The sequence below is a fragment of the Haliotis rubra genome, unplaced genomic scaffold (genome assembly GCF_003918875.1).
Source record: "Haliotis rubra isolate DU_JTF1 unplaced genomic scaffold, ASM391887v1 Scf54, whole genome shotgun sequence".
Classification (NCBI taxonomy): domain Eukaryota; kingdom Metazoa; phylum Mollusca; class Gastropoda; order Lepetellida; family Haliotidae; genus Haliotis; species Haliotis rubra.
Window position 1 is genome coordinate 1,219,151 of NW_025767235.1, and position 19,627 is coordinate 1,238,777.

Here is a 19,627-nt window from a genome sequence, read left to right on the forward strand (position 1 = left end):
GGTTTCGTCATTAGACTGTTGGCGAGAAACATTAATCGCTCTGATCAGTGGCCCTTTAACGCCCCAGTTCCATATCAGTTACATAGAATAGTAGTCTTACATATTCGGATACGTTTCGAAGTGACATTTACAATCAGTTTTCTTGTAAACACGATCTTGTTTATACAGCGAACTTGGCAGCAAGACATAAACTGTGTAAAAGCACCCTTTATGTGTACAACGAAACGCCTTCGAGTCGTGGTCTATTTATAGCCGTCTCGTACTCTTGTCCACCACACTTACACATTTTACACACGGCTCGTTGAATATTCATCCGAACATACACTGCACAACCGACAAACACCCTTTGAAATAATGCACATATTAATAACTATATCTGGTTCATTTACATAATACTTTTCAAATTATAACACGAATGATGTTTCTATATTGTTAGTTGGTTATTTCGCAATAGTTAAACGTTGAACCCACGTATAAATCGATATATATATTATATAGACAGCGTTGCCCCTGACTACGTTGTTGTCGATTTGAGGATAACCCGTTCATTGCAACAAGGACTACATTGTGTCTACGTCGCTGTACGATGACCAACGTTGTGCCTACGTTGTAGTCTCGGTGATTATGTCCCGTTGATAGTCTCTCAGCTGACAGACTGACAGTACTCAAGGGGACGCGCTGCGGAAGAGACACAAATCTGACGATATACACACAGTGAGTATTATGACAGTGAACTGCCAATGCATGACTTATTCGCGTAATGTTCACTCTGTTTAACGTCTGATTTTACCTGTTTTGTGCGGGGAGTATATTCTGTCAGTTTGACTCCCTGACATCTCGGCAGTGATACACACACTGTTGTTACGGAGGTAGACGTATCACACACTATTGTTACGGAGGTAGACGTATAAAACAGTGTTTTACGGCGGTAGACGTATCAAACACTGTTTACAGCGATAGACATATCAAACACTGGTATCGGCGGTAGTTACGGCGGACGCTAGACGTCAAACACTGTTGATATCAAACAAGTGGCGGTAGACATACACTGTTGTTACAGCGGTAGACATATCAAACACTGTTGGTACGGCGGTAGACATATCAAACACTGGTGTTACGGAGGTAGACATATCAAACACTGTTGGTACGGCGGTAGACATATCAAACAGTTGTTACAGCGGTAGACGTATCAAACACTGGTGTTACGGAGGTAGACATATCAAACACTGGTGTTACGGAGGTAGACATATCAAACAGTTGTTACAGCGGTAGACGTATCAAACACTGGTGTTACGGAGGTAGACATATCAAACACCGTTGGTACGGCGGTAGACATATCAAACAGTTGTTACAGCGGTAGACGTATCAAACACTGTTGGTACGGCAGTAGACATATCAAACACTGTTGGTACGGCGGTAGACATATCAAACACTGGTGTTACGGAGGTAGACATATCAAACACCGTTGGTACGGCGGTAGACATATCAAACAGTTGTTACAGCGGTAGACGTATCAAACACTGGTGTTACGGAGGTAGACATATCAAACACCGTTGGTACGGCGGTAGACATATCAAACAGTTGTTACAGCGGTAGACGTATCAAACACTGGTGTTACGGAGGTAGACATATCAAACACCGTTGGTACGGCGGTAGACATATCAAACAGTTGTTACAGCGGTAGACGTATCAAACACTGTTGTTACAGCGGTAGACATATCAAACACCGTTGGTACGGCGGTAGACATATCAAACACTGTTGGTACGGCGGTAGACATATCAAACACTGTTGGTACGGCGGTAGACATATCAAACACTGGTGTTACGGAGGTAGACATATCAAACACCGTTGGTACGGCGGTAGACATATCAAACAGTTGTTACAGCGGTAGACGTATCAAACACTGGTGTTACGGAGGTAGACATATCAAACACCGTTGGTACGGCGGTAGACATATCAAACAGTTGTTACAGCGGTAGACGTATCAAACACCGTTGGTACGGCGGTAGACATATCAAACAGTTGTTACAGCGGTAGACGTATCAAACACTGGTGTTACGGAGGTAGACATATCAAACACCGTTGGTACGGCGGTAGACATATCAAACAGTTGTTACACCGGTAGACGTATCAAACACCGTTGTTACAGCGGTAGACGTATCAAACAATGTTGTTACAGCGGTAGACGTATCAAACACTGTTGTTACAGCGGTAGACGTATCAAACAATGTTGTTACAGCGGTAGACGTATCAAACACTGGTGTTACGGCGGTAGACATATCAAACACTGTTGTTACAGCGGTAGACGTATCAAACACTGTTGTTACAGCGGTAGACGTATCAAACACTGTTGTTACAGCGGTAGACGTATCAAACACTGTTGTTACAGCGGTAGACGTATCAAACAATGTTGTTACAGCGGTAGACGTATCAAACACTGGTGTTACGGAGGTAGACATATCAAACACCGTTGGTACGGCGGTAGACATATCAAACAGTTGTTACAGCGGTAGACGTATCAAACACCGTTGTTACAGCGGTAGACGTATCAAACAATGTTGTTACAGCGGTAGACGTATCAAACACTGTTGTTACAGCGGTAGACGTATCAAACAATGTTGTTACAGCGGTAGACGTATCACACACTGTTGTTACGGCGGTAGACATATCAAACACCGTTGGTACGGCGGTAGACATATTAAACAGTTGTTACAGCGGTAGACGTATCAAACACCGTTGTTACAGCGGTAGACGTATCAAACAATGTTGTTACAGCGGTAGACGTATCAAACACTGGTGTTGTAGCGGTAGACATATCAAACAGTTGTTATGGCGGTAGACGTATCAAACACTGTTGTTACAGCGGTAGACGTATCAAACACTGTTGTTACAGCGGTAGACGTATCAAACACTGTTGTTACAGCGGTAGACGTATCAAACACCGTTGTTACGGCGGTAGACATATCAAACACTGTTGTTACGGCGGTAGACATATCAAACACTGTTGTTACAGCGGTAGACGTATCAAACACTGGTGTTGTAGCGGTAGACATATCAAACAGTTGATATGGCGGTAGACGTATCAAACACCGTTGTTACAGCGCTAGACGTATCAAACAGTGTTGTTACAGCGGTAGACATATCAAACAGTTGATATGGCGGTAGACGTATCAAACACCGTTGTTACAGCGGTAGACGTATCAAACACTGTTGTTACAGCGGTAGACGTATCAAACACTGTTGTTACAGCGGTAGACGTATCAAACACTGTTGTTACGGCGGTAGACATATCAAACACCGTTGGTACGGCGGTAGACATATCAAACAATGTTGTTACAGCGGTAGACGTATCAAACACTGGTGTTGTAGCGGTAGACATATCAAACAGTTGATATGGCGGTAGACGTATCAAACACCGTTGTTACAGCGCTAGACGTATCAAACAGTGTTGTTACAGCGGTAGACATATCAAACAGTTGTTACAGCGGTAGACATATCAAACAGTTGTTACGGCTGTAGACGTATCAAACACCGTTGTTACAGCGCTAGACGTATCAAACAGTGTTGTTACAGCGGTAGACATATCAAACACTGGTGTTACGGAGGTAGACATATCAAACACCGTTGGTACGGCGGTAGACATATCAAACAGTTGTTACAGCGGTAGACGTATCAAACACCGTTGTTACAGCGGTAGACGTATCAAACAATGTTGTTACAGCGGTAGACGTATCAAACACTGTTGTTACAGCGGTAGACGTATCAAACAATGTTGTTACAGCGGTAGACGTATCACACACTGTTGTTACGGCGGTAGACATATCAAACACCGTTGGTACGGCGGTAGACATATTAAACAGTTGTTACAGCGGTAGACGTATCAAACACCGTTGTTACAGCGGTAGACGTATCAAACAATGTTGTTACAGCGGTAGACGTATCAAACACTGGTGTTGTAGCGGTAGACATATCAAACAGTTGATATGGCGGTAGACGTATCAAACAGTGTTGTTACAGCGGTAGACGTATCAAACAGTTGATATGGCGGTAGACGTATCAAACACCGTTGTTACAGCGGTAGACGTATCAAACACTGTTGTTACAGCGGTAGACGTATCAAACACTGTTGTTACAGCGGTAGACGTATAAAACAGTGTTGTTACGGCGGTAGACATATCAAACACCGTTGGTACGGCGGTAGACATATCAAACAATGTTGTTACAGCGGTAGACGTATCAAACACTGGTGTTGTAGCGGTAGACATATCAAACAGTTGATATGGCGGTAGACGTATCAAACACCGTTGTTACAGCGCTAGACGTATCAAACAGTGTTGTTACAGCGGTAGACATATCAAACAGTTGTTACAGCGGTAGACATATCAAACAGTTGTTACGGCTGTAGACGTATCAAACACCGTTGTTACAGCGCTAGACGTATCAAACAGTGTTGTTACAGCGGTAGACATATCAAACACTGTTGTTACAGCGGTAGACGTATCAAACAGTTGATATGGCGGTAGACGTATCAAACACCGTTGTTACAGCGCTAAACATATCAAACAGTGTTGTTACAGCGGTAGACATATCAAACACTGTTGTTACAGCAGTAGACGTATCAAACAGTTGATATGGCGGTAGACGTATCAAACACCGTTGTTACAGCGCTAGACGTATCAAACAGTGTTGTTACAGCGGTAGACGTATCAAACCCTGTTGTTACAGCGGTAGACATATAAAACAGTTGATATGGCGGTAGACGTATCAAACACTGTTGTTACAGCGCCAGAGATATCAAACAATTGTTTCGGCTGTAGACATATCAAAATCAAACACTGTTGTTACGGCGGTAGACATATGAAACACTGTTGTTAAGGGCGCCAGACATATCAAAACAATTGTTACGTCGGTAGGCATATCATAATCAAACACCGTTGTTACGGCGGTAGACGTATCGAACACTGTTCTTACGGTGGTAGACGTATCAAACACTGTTGTTACGGCGGTAGACATATCAAACACTGTTGTTACGGTGGTAGACGTATCAAATACTGTTCTTATAGCGGTAGACATACCAAACACTGTTGTTACGGCGGTAGACATATCAAACACTGTTGTTACGGCGGTAGAGATATCAAACACTGTTGTTACGGCGGTAGACATATCAAACACTGTTGTTACGGCGCTAGAGATATCAAACACTGTTGTTACGGCGGTAGAGATATCAAACACTGTAGTTACGGCGGTAGACATATCATAATGAAACACCGTCGTTACGGCGGTAGACGTATCAAACACCGTTGTTATGGCGCTAAACATATCAAACACTGTTGTTACGGCAATAGACAGATCAAATACTGTTGTTACGGCCGTAGACACATCAAACACTATTGTTACGACAGGGGACATAGGAAACACTCTTGTTGCGGCGGTAGACACATCAAACAATGTTGTTACGACAGGAGACATACAAACACTGTTGTTACGAGAGGAGACACATCAAACACTGTTGTTACTACAGGAGACATATGAAACACTGTTGTTACGACAGGAGACATATCAAACAGTGATATTATGACAGGAGACATATGAAACACTGTTGTTACGAGAGGAGACACATCAAACACTGTTGTTACGAGAGGAGACATATCAAATACTGTTGTTACTACAGGAGATATATCAAAGACTGTTGTTATGACAGGAGACAGATCAAACACTGTTGTTACGACAGGAGAGATATCAAACACTGTAGTTACGATAGGAGAGAGATCAAACACTGTTGTTACGGAGGAGACATATCAAACACTGCTGGAGACATCAAACACTGTTAGTTACGAGGAGGAGACACATCAAACACCGTTGTTACGACAGGAGACATATCAAACACTGATGTTATGACAGGAGACATATCAAACACTGTTGTTACGGAGGAGACACATCAAACACTGTTGTTACGAGAGGAGACATATCAAACACTGTTGTTACGACAGGAGACACATCAAACACTGTTGTTACGGCGGGAGAGGTATCAAATACTGTTGTTACGACAGGAGACATATCAAACACTGTTGTTACGACAGGAGACATATCAAACACTGTTGTTACGACAGGAGAGATATCAAACACTGTTGATACGACAGGAGACATATCAAACACTGTTGTTACGACAGGAGACATATCAAACACTGTTGTTACGACAGGAGACATATGAAAGACTGCTGTTACGCGTACGGCTGTAGACACATCAAACATTGGTGTTGCGGGGCCAGATATATCAAGCATCTGTACAACACTGTGTACGTGTTGCCGAAACACCACAGACATTGTTAGCAAATGCACCATCAGCAACTCATGTTCTGAGTCCAGCATAGACGATTCGGTCGCTGTTGACGGTTTCATGACATGCCGATAGACACGGATGTCCACAGCGTGCAGTCGTCTCATCACTGTGTTCCTGTTGTAGCGTCACTGTGAACATCCGGCTGAGTAGATGGAAACTGCGCAACTGACGGTCATCTTGCGGGATGGTCACTCTCGGACTATCAGATGTCTGGCCAGTGTGGTTGACAAGTCTCGTCAATATGATGATAGTCTGCTTTGTACAGCTTTGCACGTTATGATAATGTGGCTGTTCGACATCTGCGACATTCCAAGGTCTCGTTCTTGCTACGCTCCCTTCAACAGGCATACCACTAACAATTTCAACCGACTGGTTCTTCAAAATAGGGTGCATAGCATACAGGTGTGAATCCACAAAATAACGATTTCCATGAAATTCCACTCACATCACTGTAAAGGATATGTTTTGTTTTATCAACAGATACACAATGTTTGTGACTTGTATGCCTCTATCTAAACACTTTCCACACTATTTATTTCGTGTTGGGGGAAATATTCCCAAAGCACCAGGTGTGTACTTTCTTTTGTACATGAGTTTAGTTATAAATGCTAATATAAAACTTCTCGTTACAGAAGTGAACATGGAGAATTCAGAGATCACGTTTTCCGAGCCATCCCTTACAAGCGATGTGGCGCTGGTAGTCGAGGGTAAAAAGCTACATGTGAACAAAACTGTACTTTCACTTGCATCTCCAGTCTTCGAAAGAATGTTCTTTGGAGAATTCAAAGAAAAAACGTTATCAGAAGTGCCCCTACCCGGGAAGACATACGCTGACATGACAGAGCTGCTTCGATGCATCTACCCCTCAATCTTCAACCCGCTCACAGATGACAATATCGACGTACTACTTCCACTGGCGGAGGAATACGATATTACGTCGCTTAAAGTACGCTGTCGTACGTTTGTCACAACGTACCTGAAACTGAACGTGAAAACTTTACCCAGGTCTAAGTTGGTACATTTCATGAATATAGCAGACAAGTATGGCTTTGATGATGTGCTGAGGGAATGCCTTGATCAGGCTGTCTACGTAGAATACAGTGACAACAATGGGCTCCAACACCTGGAGGAATTCAAAGATCTTAACGACAAGACTGCTCTCGAGTTCTTTAAGCGGCGGTTGGTGTTGGTGGAGGGCCTTGTCAGACCGATGCTGGAAAGCTGCATGACCGCTTCCGGGAATCTCCAGGAAGACTTCCAAACTATCATCAACCGCAAATGTAACGAGTTCAGTCACCGCCATGCAAGGCACGAATGTCGGGAATGTAAGGATGTGTGTTGCTCGCAATGTCGGAAGTTAAGCACTGAAGCGATGGAAGATTTAACTCATGCCATCAAAAAGTTGCTGCCTGCATTCAAAGAATCTGAATAGTATCCATTTCCAAGTGATAGATTTTGATCCATTGTTGTATGGATACAACAAAACAGACATTCACGTCAGAGACGCGTCCAAAACGATAATATCAGCACTGTGAATATAGCGCGTTTCACCAGTAGTATAATAGCTATATCAAGGCAGCCTGTAAACAATGGAATGAAATGGGTGAAATCGTGAGCACATTGACATCGGATCGTCGTTTCAGCCGTCTCTTACAACAAAACTGTGACATAGGCTTTGTGAAAGAAGACTAGTACTTCATGGACAAGTGACGTTTAGTCCTAGTATAAAGTCATGAAATACACAGTGCCATTTTAGAAAGTGGTCAAATGTAACATATGTTATATTTGGGATTACCGTTTCTTAGTGAAGTATTACTTAGTAGAAGTGATTCTAGTACTCTTTTGGGTTGAGTCCCATCCGGCTTCCGCGGTGGCTGACTTTGTGTGCTGGTGATTAGGTGCCTGACTCTGAGGGTGTGGGTTCGAATCCCGAATTGAAGTCAATCCCAAAAAGTACTAGAATCTGTACTTTACTAAGAAAGTGTAATCTGTTCGTATAAAGTCATCATGTATCATCTGGCATTTCACCGCGGTTAGTTTCTTTTACGTCGTTATGAAATACCGCTGAAGTTACCCCTGTTGATGAACCAGTTGTCTTCACAGAATTGGCACAAGTTACTGGTGATCATTCAATTACTAGCACGTTAGGCCATAGATTGTTCTACGAGACACTGACGCTGCACATTGACGCCACCAATGTCACAATGACATTACAGCACTGATTATAACACTTGTTCATCTAACGCCGCCTCAAATTGCGAACGATTATACATATTTGGTTGTTGTGGTTCTGTTTTACTACGACAAGATGAAACTGAAACACCATCATACAGATAATTCGGTCAGAACGTCGATTTGTCACAAGCTCTTTGGGGAGTACGTATGAAAACCTGTGAATTAATTGGTACATTCACAAATATTTAAGCAAATCTGCTAACAGTCACATATATTTGGGTTCTCTGTTGGTGAAATATATACAAACGCCGTGACATTATAAAGATCTAGTTATTAAGGATCCTTTCCCTTTTTCCAAGAGAGTTCCTTTCACAAAATACGTTTTCATCTTCATCAGACGCAGCTTGATACATTTGACTGGTTTCTCGTGTTCAGGACTGGTCTCTGCGCAATCAGAGGAAAGGGTCAAAGTACGCATCAAACTCAACCTAAGAGAGATCCTGGTTCAGCCGGCACCATACACGTGGTAAACACATACAGCTGTTCCCACGTTAGGTTGGGTTCTGATGGCACCATACACCTGGTAAACACATACAGCTGTCCCCACGTTAGGTTGGGTTCTGTGGGCACCATACACGTGGTAAACACATACAGCTGTCCCCACGTTAGGTTGGGTTCTGTGGGCACCATACACGTGGTAAACACATACAGCTGTCCCCACGTTAGGTTGGGTTCTGCCGGCACCATACACGTGGTAAACACATACAGCTGTTCCCACGTTAGGTTGGGTTCTGCCTGCACCATACACGCGGTAAACATGTACAGCTGTTCCCACGTTAGGGTGGGTTCTGACAAAACATAAAGCGTCAACGCCAGAGTGTTATCAGTCTCGATTAATTGAGAAAACAATTTCGAAAGAAATGTTTAAACGGATTACTGAAAAGGCACCCACATCTTACACATATCAAACTACTATAATTAGGATAAACATTCAGTATATAATTGACTGATATTCCCAGTTAAGGAAAGAATACAATGCATAATTACGAAGAGATCTTTAATGTCCGACCTGGTTTACGGCAACGTTCGTCAGGCATCCTTCTGTTGAATAGTAGCCTTGATACTAGCCTTGATCATAACCTACATCGTTGGTGATATTGTCACGAGCATAAATGTAATGGGTTTTGTTCGTGTCAAATATGACAATGCCAATGACAGTTAAAAGGTCAAGAGGTTCTTGTTCCTGACCTCTCCGTCGTCACAAGTAAGGCGAGCGTCACGATGTGCACCTATGAAGCACCTTCTCATATCAAACATGATGAGTTATAGTGTTTTAAAATCTATAATGGTACTGTATTTCCTTCATGTTGTGTCGTCTTGGCCATTAAACAAGCACGCCAATCAACATTTGCTGCTCCTGTTTGACATGTAGTATGTAGGTACACAGTGTGTGTGTGTGTGTGTGCGTGTGCGTGCGTGCGTGCGCGTGTGTGTGTGTGTGTGTGGCCAAATTATAAAATCATCGAATGGCAATTAGACGTGAAACACTTAAGGGGGAAACATCTATGGAAGTCAACTCCTGTATAATGATAAACACGCCGTATTGAAGTATATTCTTACCCCTTAATAAGGTAATATACTTCGCTTTTTTGTATTCCTCAAGAAACAAAATATCATGTCAGTGCCATATATTCAATTACGATTACCATTCAATTCAATTTAAATTATTTTCCCATTTTCAAACTTGATATTAAGACAATACTTTATCTGGGAATACTTGTTAATCGCTAGGCAAAGATTGAGTAAACACACTGCCGCTGGATAATTAAACGCAATACATATTCAGGAATGAATGAAATTTACACCGAGATAAAAACATGGTTGTGTATATTTGAATTTCAGTTTAATTAGATATATATTTCAGTTTAACTATGTTTAGAACGAACACGCCTATGACGAACTGACGGATATAACGAACTGTTTTAATGGTCATGACCACTTGCTGCATATTTTAGTCTGTGTATAACGAACTACGGTTATAACGAACTACGGTCTTAACGAACTACGGTTATAACGAACTACGGTCTTAACGAACTAAACTTAGTGGTCCCTTCGAGTTGGTTTCAACTGTTGTTTATGTGTTTTCACTCCAGATGTTTGGCCAGACATGCTATGAATCAGATGTTACACAAGCGTAATGTGGCATGAAAAATAGCACTGACGTTAATGATTATCATAACCTCCACCACTGACCCACAACGTCGTCAATCATTCATGTCACATGACTCGGTGAACTGCAATGGCGTCTGATCACGTGACGACACGTACATATATGGCATGAACTTCGACTTTCTTCCAGAGTCCTTGTTCTACAGCCCGAGCACCACCCGACCCTGGTAAGTCCATACATATATTATACATAGGTTATAGCAAGTTAAACCGTACGTTGATGGTAGTTCGGTTGAAATACTTTGTTTTCTATTTACATTGGTTTATCAAGTTATATTTCATATAAACATTGCGTCAAGGATTAAGAAGAGCGAGGTGCAGCTGTAGTGAATGCAATCCTATGTCAACGCCAGTTCGGTAGTCTAGTGGTTAAAGCCTGAGTTTGATTCTTCACATGGATGCAAAAAGTAAACTTCGATTGAAGAGACGCCCTGGTGGTATTTTGTAATGTTGCTAAAAGACGCGTTAATACTGCGTTCACTCCATAGCAATGTGTACAATATTCGCCATGAATGTACTGGCTGTGCAGTGTACAAAAATCTAATCTGACTAAACACCCACACTCCAACGAAAGACGATTCCAACTTTGTTCGATGGTATGTGTGAATCAGAATATCAGTTATGAAACAGATGTTGACTGACATACAGCTTGTGTGTGCATGTGGACTCTCCTCTCTCTGTCTGAAGACCACAAATTGGAAGTTCTACGCGGCATGTAGAAACACAAGCATAATTAAACGATGGATGGTGACAGCAGTAGCGAGACACCTATGAGATTCTATACACATCATGCACATGCATCACGAGAGAATCATGTAGGTACCGTTACCACTGCTATTCTAAATGGTCCTGGTATGTTTTCACACAAATTCGGTGACAGAGACATGTCGCGTACACTATACTTTTGAGTATTTCAAGAGACATGGCGACCACACCCTGTGCACCCTCAGTATTGGTATGTCTATAGTGTCTTGTCTAGAATATGGATGAAGCTTAACCATCGTTCTGGTATCTGGTTTGTGTTTCTATTTTGTAAACACATATGTTTTAATGAAACAACTCTATTTCTGGAAGTACTTGTTAGTCTACCATCTGTGTGATGATTTGACAATGTGTCGCACCAGCAACCCACACAGTAACACTTTCAGTTTGTACATGTCACGAAATAATTAAGAATTACAGAACGATAAATCATATGAAAACTAAAGTGGTATTACCAGTCGCCATGATAGCATGTGGGCACTGGTGAGACAGACATAGGTCTTCTTGTACGTCATCAGTCACAGCGCTTGTATTCGGACGTACAGGACATGGCCCATCTATTGTTGTTGACTGCCTGTTGTGTCACACGATGTAGCGTAACGTAACGTTATCCACGTAGTGACATCAGCATCCACTTACCATCTCTGCTGATGAAGCTCCTCCAAACCTGTTTCACCACACGTCGCTCACTGAGATAGATCACTTCAGGTTTGTGAGTTGTCATTTCTGATATATGCAATACCTGCTATTATACAATCGTCAGGAGTTATAACGTTATATATATGAGTAAATGTGTTGAATAATAAATGAAGGAGAGGGACACAATTCATTCCACAATCAAAGTAATTGTACGATTTCGACAACGTCATGAGCTTGTGTTTATGAATTACTAGTACCAAAAAGTGATAACACGAGGTGTTCTCAAAAGGCATGCTGTCCCTTGTATGGTTGTACACCCTGCCTGGTTGTACACACTGCGTGGTTGTACACACTGCGTGGTTGTACACACTGCGTGGTTGTACACACTGCATGGTTGTACAGACTGCAAGGGTTGTACGCACTGCGTGGTTGTACACACTGCGTGGTTGTACACACTGCATGGTTGTACACACTGCGTGGTTGTACACACTGCATGGTTGTACACACTGCATGGTTGTACGCACTGCACGTTTGTACACACTGCGTGGTTCCCTTTGGGGTTCAAGCTGGCTGGACGCGCTGATGTCGGGGAACCTGAAATGTCATAAGACAACAAACATTTATTCTGAAACTTTGGTAAATATATAATATCTGATCTGAGTAATAGGGCTGACGTGTACACAAGTTAATTCTGACTAAGACTTCAAAGTTGGTTGTAAAGTTAAAAATGCCATCACGCCAGTGTAATATATTTCTCCTCATCAACAACTCGCCCCCACCCAACACATTTGTTGGTGACACGACAGGATGCGTGCGACATTTCATCATGCCAAAAACCCTTAATGTTACGTTGTAGATGTTAGGTATGAGTTTATTATCCCATTCCCATTATCCCATGATTTTAAGGGGGTCACCCGTTTTGTTCTGGGGAGCTAGCAGTGGTCAGCAATTTTGTACACACGTACTAGGGGGGTCAGCAATTATGTACATATAAATATATTTATAAATTATGCTTAGAAATTATGGGGGGGTCATCGATTTGGTACATGACATGTGTGGAAGTGTCACTTATTTTGTACATAAATTTTAGGGAGGGTCATTCACATATTCACATTGTACATGCTTCTCCATTAAAATCATCATCACCCCCTCTAGCCATAAATTATGAACGGTCCCTTACCCCACAACTCCGATTTCAAATACCCAGCTGCATGATTATAATAGTCATCTAATCAAAGGGACGCGGGTGACCTGGTCAGGAGGGTTTTATCGACCAAATTCACTCTCATTAATTCGACATCAAAAGAATTACATTGCTCTCAATCTCACCTTTTTTCTGTTTCCAGGTGTACTCCTTCTTCTGAATGATGACGTCAAATATTGTGTTGCAGCTGGGTCTGTTGGTTGTTTTATCTCTAGCCTCTGCGCATGCGCAGAACATGACGGTCATGTGCTATTATTTTGACTGCCCATCGTACGGCAAAATTGCTCAACGCAGTGTGAGTATATATCATAGAAAACACGATACAGTGTTGATTAACAGTGAATATAATTAATTCTTTGATCCATCAGATCCAATCTGAACAGAATATGTAAAACCCTTTCATCGAACAACTTCCGTATTGTTTGACACGTGCAAAAGGGGTCTAGTCATCCAAAGCGTTGAAACTCGCTTTGCAGAGTTGGGTGTCTGGGTTCGAATGTCACATTGCCCCGAGTACCTGTTTGGGTTGTCACTTGTTTGACTCGGTATTCCAGGACTACGTCTTGTCCCTTTCAAAGACCTACCTGTATCATGTATCTCATCAGATGATCACCTATCCTCTCATTAAACCTACATGTGTGTCACAAACAAGACGACGGTGAACAATTCTTCTGATATCCTTGTGAACAAGGCATTTCAACGTTCGCCAACTCCTGGTGTCATTACTAAAATATTTACAATGTCATTATTTCCTTTTACAAATGTAAAATCCTTGAAGGTACTGAGGTTTATTTGAATGTGTTACAGACACACGAAGAGCGAGTGTATGACAGCCAGAAATGGATTACCACTTCCGGCGACGTCAAAAACCTTGAAGCGTCTCGCTTGCAGATGTTCAACAGGCTGCTGTCCTATCTGAGCGGACTGAATACACAGAGTAGGTGGCTGCGTATGTTTTGCTGAAACATACCAGATGTGACGGGCCGTGGTAGGACAACACAATCGTGCTATTTAACCCAATATGTAGAATCTACTCAAATGGGAAGGTGATGGTCATGGTTTTGACCTGCGGGTTGTACTGGTGTATGTTGTGTGCCAGGAGAACAAGCCGAAGATTACCGAGTAAACGGATCTTCACACTGAGTTAAGTTTGGGTGGAGTTGGAAGATAAGGTTGGGATGATAATTCAGCACGATGAATAGAAGCAGTTGGTTTGTTTGGTTGTTTTGTCGTGAAGTATCGTTTCCTTACCTCAGAATGATTTAACGGTGAAACATGGGACGGTAAAGGATTTCAGAAAAACCTAGACAAACTCACACTTCGTTTTACCGAGCAGTGACCTCGACTGTTCGAACACCATACACTTATTGTCACTCATTTACTCACTCACTCACTCATTTATGTCTTGACAATGACCATATGCAATGTTTTCAGACAAACCATTGAACATTACACTGCCCTTCCTGACGAAGGTTGTTCGTGAACCCGGATCTGACGTCACGACCGAAATGAGCATGTACATGTATATCCCTCTGGCCAGCCAATCGGCTCCACCAACACCCTCTGACCCCAAGGTCAAGGTTGTGTCGACTCCAGTCACCTATGTATACAGCACGTGAGTTGCATATAACAATCAACTGAACAAAAAATCCATTTAATATATTGATATTGTAACACTTTTATTGCGAGTGGGCTCGTGCACAATTCAGTCGTCTCAGAATCACAATTATCACAGGCTTGTGTTTAGGTATGGGCCGTTATAAAACGTACATTTTAGAACACGCTCAGATCCCTGTGTCGAGGAGTCCTATCGCTGCTTTCTGTTCAAGGCGAAAAACAGTAAAAGAGCTTAAGGAAATGCATATGTTTGGGTTAAAAATACCTTGTTGAAAGTGATGTACAAAATATATATTACCGCCGAATGCAGTAACAGTACAATAGAATCAGCATTGCCAGATACAGAGATTTAAAGCACTGCAATCAATATCGCAAGCTGGTCCTCTAATACAGAAGCAGACTAGGTCTATGATTAAACTGAGAGTGTTCTATTCCTGCATCAGGTCATTCGGAGGATACACTTCAAAGTATGGAGTGAAGAAGACACGGACACAGTTGACAGCTGCCATCGGCGATGCTCGTTTATACGACAACAGCCACTTCTACCTTGCCACTTACAGTAGCCCTCTACAGACGAAGCAGAGGTACAACGAGCTGTGGGTGGTCAGGAAGTAGACACATAGTGCGTCGGGTCTTCAGTGCAGTTATGATCCAAGCCACAATCGCCTATTGCTGTTGCTGGGACGATGTTTCAGAGAGCGCACCTGTATGCAGATGATTGTGATAGAAGGACTCTCCCTGTGCAGACATCTGTTGTGTGTTGTCTCGTAAATTGTTACAGTCCATGTGATGCTTGATTCTGGCTTCGGTGGGAAAGATATTTTCTTTCTAACCATTCCTATTGACAATCAATAAATATGTTTTATATCGAGTATGTGCCTCTTTACGTTTACGGTGACTATGATCTAAAAGTAGCAGTGATGAAGGTGACATAATATCAACCCACATTGCAATAGACCAGGAAGTACTAAATGCAGGCACGATGGGCTCATTCCTATCTGCTCTAGAGAAGATAGCAGTAGATGCAGATAACGGATGCCCAATTAACACAGCTGTGGATTAGGTGGCAAAACATAAGAGTCACCAATGGACACAGTGTATTAAATTGATAACACGTGCAGGCACAGGATGGCCAATCACCGTAGCAAAGAATCTTATTCAAAGCCTCTTCGTGAAACCTTCGTTTCGGACATATTCGTGATGATACTGGATATTGACTGCATATTGACATAAACATATTATTATATAGGGCGAATAATGGTCATGGTAAGACATACGTTGTACTGCATACATCCGTGATGAGGGCGACACATTGTATATAATCATGGTAAGACATACGTACTACACACATCCGTGATGAGGGCGACACATTGTATATAATCATGGTAAGACATACATACTGCATACATCCGTGGTGAGGGCGACATTGTACATTGTATATAATCATGGTAAGACATACGTAACAGCTCCGTGATGAGGGACCACACATTGTATATAATCATGGTAAGACATACACACATACCATACATCCGTGATGAGGGCGACACATTGTATATAATCATGGTAAGACATACGTACTGCATACATCCGTCCGTGATGAGGGCCATTGTATATAACATTGTATATAATCATGGTAAGACATACATACTGCTATACACATCCGTGATGAGGGCACACATTGTATATAACACATTGTATATAATCATGGTAAGACATACATACTGCATACATCCGTGATGAGGGCGACACATTGTATATAATCATGGTAAGACATACATACTGCATACATCCGTGATGAGGGCGACACATTGTATATAATCATGGTAAGACATACATACTGCATACATCCGTGATGAGGGCGACACATTGTATATAATCATGGTAAGACATACATACTGCATACATCCGTGATGAGGCCGACACATTGTATATAATCATGGTAAGACATACATACTGCATACATCCGTGATGAGGGCGACACATTGTATATAATCATGGTAAGACATACATACACATTGTATATGCATACATACATCCGTGATGAGGGCGACACATTGTATATAATCATGGTAAGACATACATACTGCATACATCCGTGGTGAGGACATACGACACATTGTATATAATCATGGTAAGACATACATACTGCATACATCCGTGATGAGGGCGACACATTGTATATAATCATGGTAAGACATACATACTGCATACATCCGTGATGAGGGGACACATTGTATATAATCATGGTATACTACATACACATCCGTGATGAGGGCGACACATTGTATATAATCATGGTAAGACATACATACTGCATACATCCATTGTGGTGATACCGTGGACACATTGTATATAATCATGGTAAGACATACGTACTACACACATCCGTGATGAGGGCGACACATACATATATAATCATGCGACACATTGTATATAATCATGGTAAGACATACATACTGCATACATCCGTGATGAGGGTAAGACATACACATTGTATATAATCATGGTAAGACATACATACTGCATACATCCGTGATGAGGGCGACACATTGTATATAATCATGGTAAGACATACATACTGCATACATCCGTGATGAGGGCGACACATTGTATATAATCATGGTAAGACATACATACTGCATACATCCGTGATGAGGGCGACACATTGTATATAATCATGGTAAGACATACATACTGCATACATCCGTGATGAGGGCGACACATTGTATATAATCATGGTAAGACATACATACTGCATACATCCGTGATGAGGGCGACACATTGTATATAATCATGGTAAGACATACATACTGCACACGTGATGAGGGCGACACATTGTATATAATCATGGTAAGATGAGGGCTACACATTGTATATAATCATGGTAAGACATACATACTGCATACATCCGTGATGAGGGCGACACATTGTATATAATCATGGTAAGACATGCATACATCCGTGACACATTGTATATAATCATGAGGGCATACATCCGTGATGAGGGCGACACATTGTATATAATCATGGTAAGACATACATACTGCATACATCCGTGATGAGGGCGACACATTGTATATAATCATGGTAAGACATACATACTGCATACATCCGTGATGAGGGGCGACACATTAATATATAATCATGGTAAGACATACATACATACATCCGTGATGAGGGCGACACATTGTATATAATCATGGTAAGACATACATACTGCATACATCCGTGATGAGGGCGACACATTGTATATAATCATGGTAAGACATACATACTGCATACATCCGTGTGAGGGCGACACATTGTATATAATCATGGTAAGACATACATACTGCATACATCCGTGATGAGGGCTACACATTGTATATAATCATGGTAAGACATACATACTGCATACATCCGTGATGAGGGCGACACACACACATTGTATATAATCACGGTAAGACATAGATACTGCATACATCCGTGATGATCCGGGCCGACACATTGTATATAATCATGGTAAGACATACATACTGCATACATCCGTGATGAGGGCGACACATTGTATATAATCATGGTAAGACATACATACTGCATACATCCGTGATGAGGGCGACACATTGTATATAATCATGGTAAGACATACATACTGCATACATCCGTGATGAGGGCGACACATTGTATATAATCATGGTAAGACATACACACTGCATACATCCGTGATGAGGCCGACACATTGTATATAATCATGGTAAGACATGCACACTACATACATCCGTGGTGGGGGCTACACATTGTATATAATACATCCGTGATGAGGGCGACACATTGTATATAATCATGGTAAGACATACATACTGCATACATCCGTGGTGAGGGCGACACATTGTATATAATCACGGTAAGACATAGATACTGCATACATCCGTGATGAGGGGCGACACATTGTATATAATCATGGTAAGACATGAGGGCGACACATTGTATATAATACTGACATACATACTGCATACATCCGTGATGAGGGCGACACATTGTATATAATCATAATCATCCGTGATGAGGGTAAGACATATAATCATGTAAGACATACATGCATACATCCGTGATGAGGGCGACACATTGTATATAATCATGGTAAGACATATAGATACTGCATACATCCGTGATGAGGGCGACACATTGTATATAATCATGGTAAGACATACACACCGCATACATCCGTGATAAGGGCGACACATTGTATATAATCATGGTAAGACATACATACTGCATACATCCGTGATGAGGGACCACATTGTATATAATCATGGTAAGACATACATACTGCATACATCCGTGATGAGGGCGACACATTGTATATAATCATGGTAAGACATACACACTGCATACATCCGTGATAATGAGGGCCACACATTGTATATAATCATGGTAAGACATACATACTGCATACATCCGTGATGAGGGCGACACATTGTATATAATCATGGTAAGACATACATACTGCATACATCCGTGATGAGGGCGACACATTGTATATAATCATGGTAAGACATACACACTGCATACATCCGTGATGAGGGCGACACATTGTATATAATCATGGTAAGACATACACACTGCATACATCCGTGGTGAGGCCGACACATTATATAAAATCATGGTAAGACATACATAC

General features: G+C 41.8%; 2 protein-coding genes across 3 annotated transcripts; both read left to right on the top strand.

The window, feature by feature from the left end:
* The first annotated feature begins 553 nt into the window (after window positions 1–553).
* On the top strand, window positions 554–8,146 carry LOC124253376 (BTB and MATH domain-containing protein 38-like). 2 transcript variants are annotated; one of them, XM_046687124.1, is made up of 2 exons: window positions 554–714; window positions 6,974–8,146. In XM_046687124.1, exon 2 carries the CDS (start codon window positions 6,982–6,984, stop codon window positions 7,771–7,773), a length of 792 nt encoding a protein of 263 aa, XP_046543080.1. In that variant the 5' UTR covers window positions 554–714; window positions 6,974–6,981; the 3' UTR covers window positions 7,774–8,146. The 2 variants fall into 2 exon arrangements, with proteins under 2 accessions (XP_046543080.1, XP_046543081.1); XM_046687125.1 differs by lacking the exon at window positions 554–714 and adding an exon at window positions 6,544–6,655.
* A 2,708-nt stretch (window positions 8,147–10,854) lies between these two features.
* On the top strand, window positions 10,855–15,839 carry LOC124253396 (heme-binding protein 1-like). The gene is made up of 5 exons (XM_046687149.1): window positions 10,855–10,912; window positions 13,493–13,645; window positions 14,158–14,287; window positions 14,785–14,965; window positions 15,411–15,839. Exons 2-5 carry the CDS (start codon window positions 13,511–13,513, stop codon window positions 15,580–15,582), a joined length of 618 nt encoding a protein of 205 aa, XP_046543105.1. The 5' UTR covers window positions 10,855–10,912; window positions 13,493–13,510; the 3' UTR covers window positions 15,583–15,839.
* The last annotated feature ends 3,788 nt before the right edge of the window (window positions 15,840–19,627 follow it).

What these genes read in the sequence shown, in the direction of transcription:
- LOC124253396 (XM_046687149.1), top strand. Translation starts at nt 13,511, where the DNA reads ATGATGACGTCAAATATTGTGTTGCAGCTGGGTCTGTTGGTTGTTTTA. An exon ending in GAGCGGACTGAATACACAGA is followed by an intron (nt 14,288 to 14,784) that starts GTAGGTGGCTGC and finishes CAATGTTTTCAG; the next exon opens with ACAAACCATTGAACATTACA. An exon ending in GTCACCTATGTATACAGCAC is followed by an intron (nt 14,966 to 15,410) that starts GTGAGTTGCATA and finishes TTCCTGCATCAG; the next exon opens with GTCATTCGGAGGATACACTT.
- LOC124253376 (XM_046687124.1), top strand. Translation starts at nt 6,982, where the DNA reads ATGGAGAATTCAGAGATCACGTTTTCCGAGCCATCCCTTACAAGCGAT.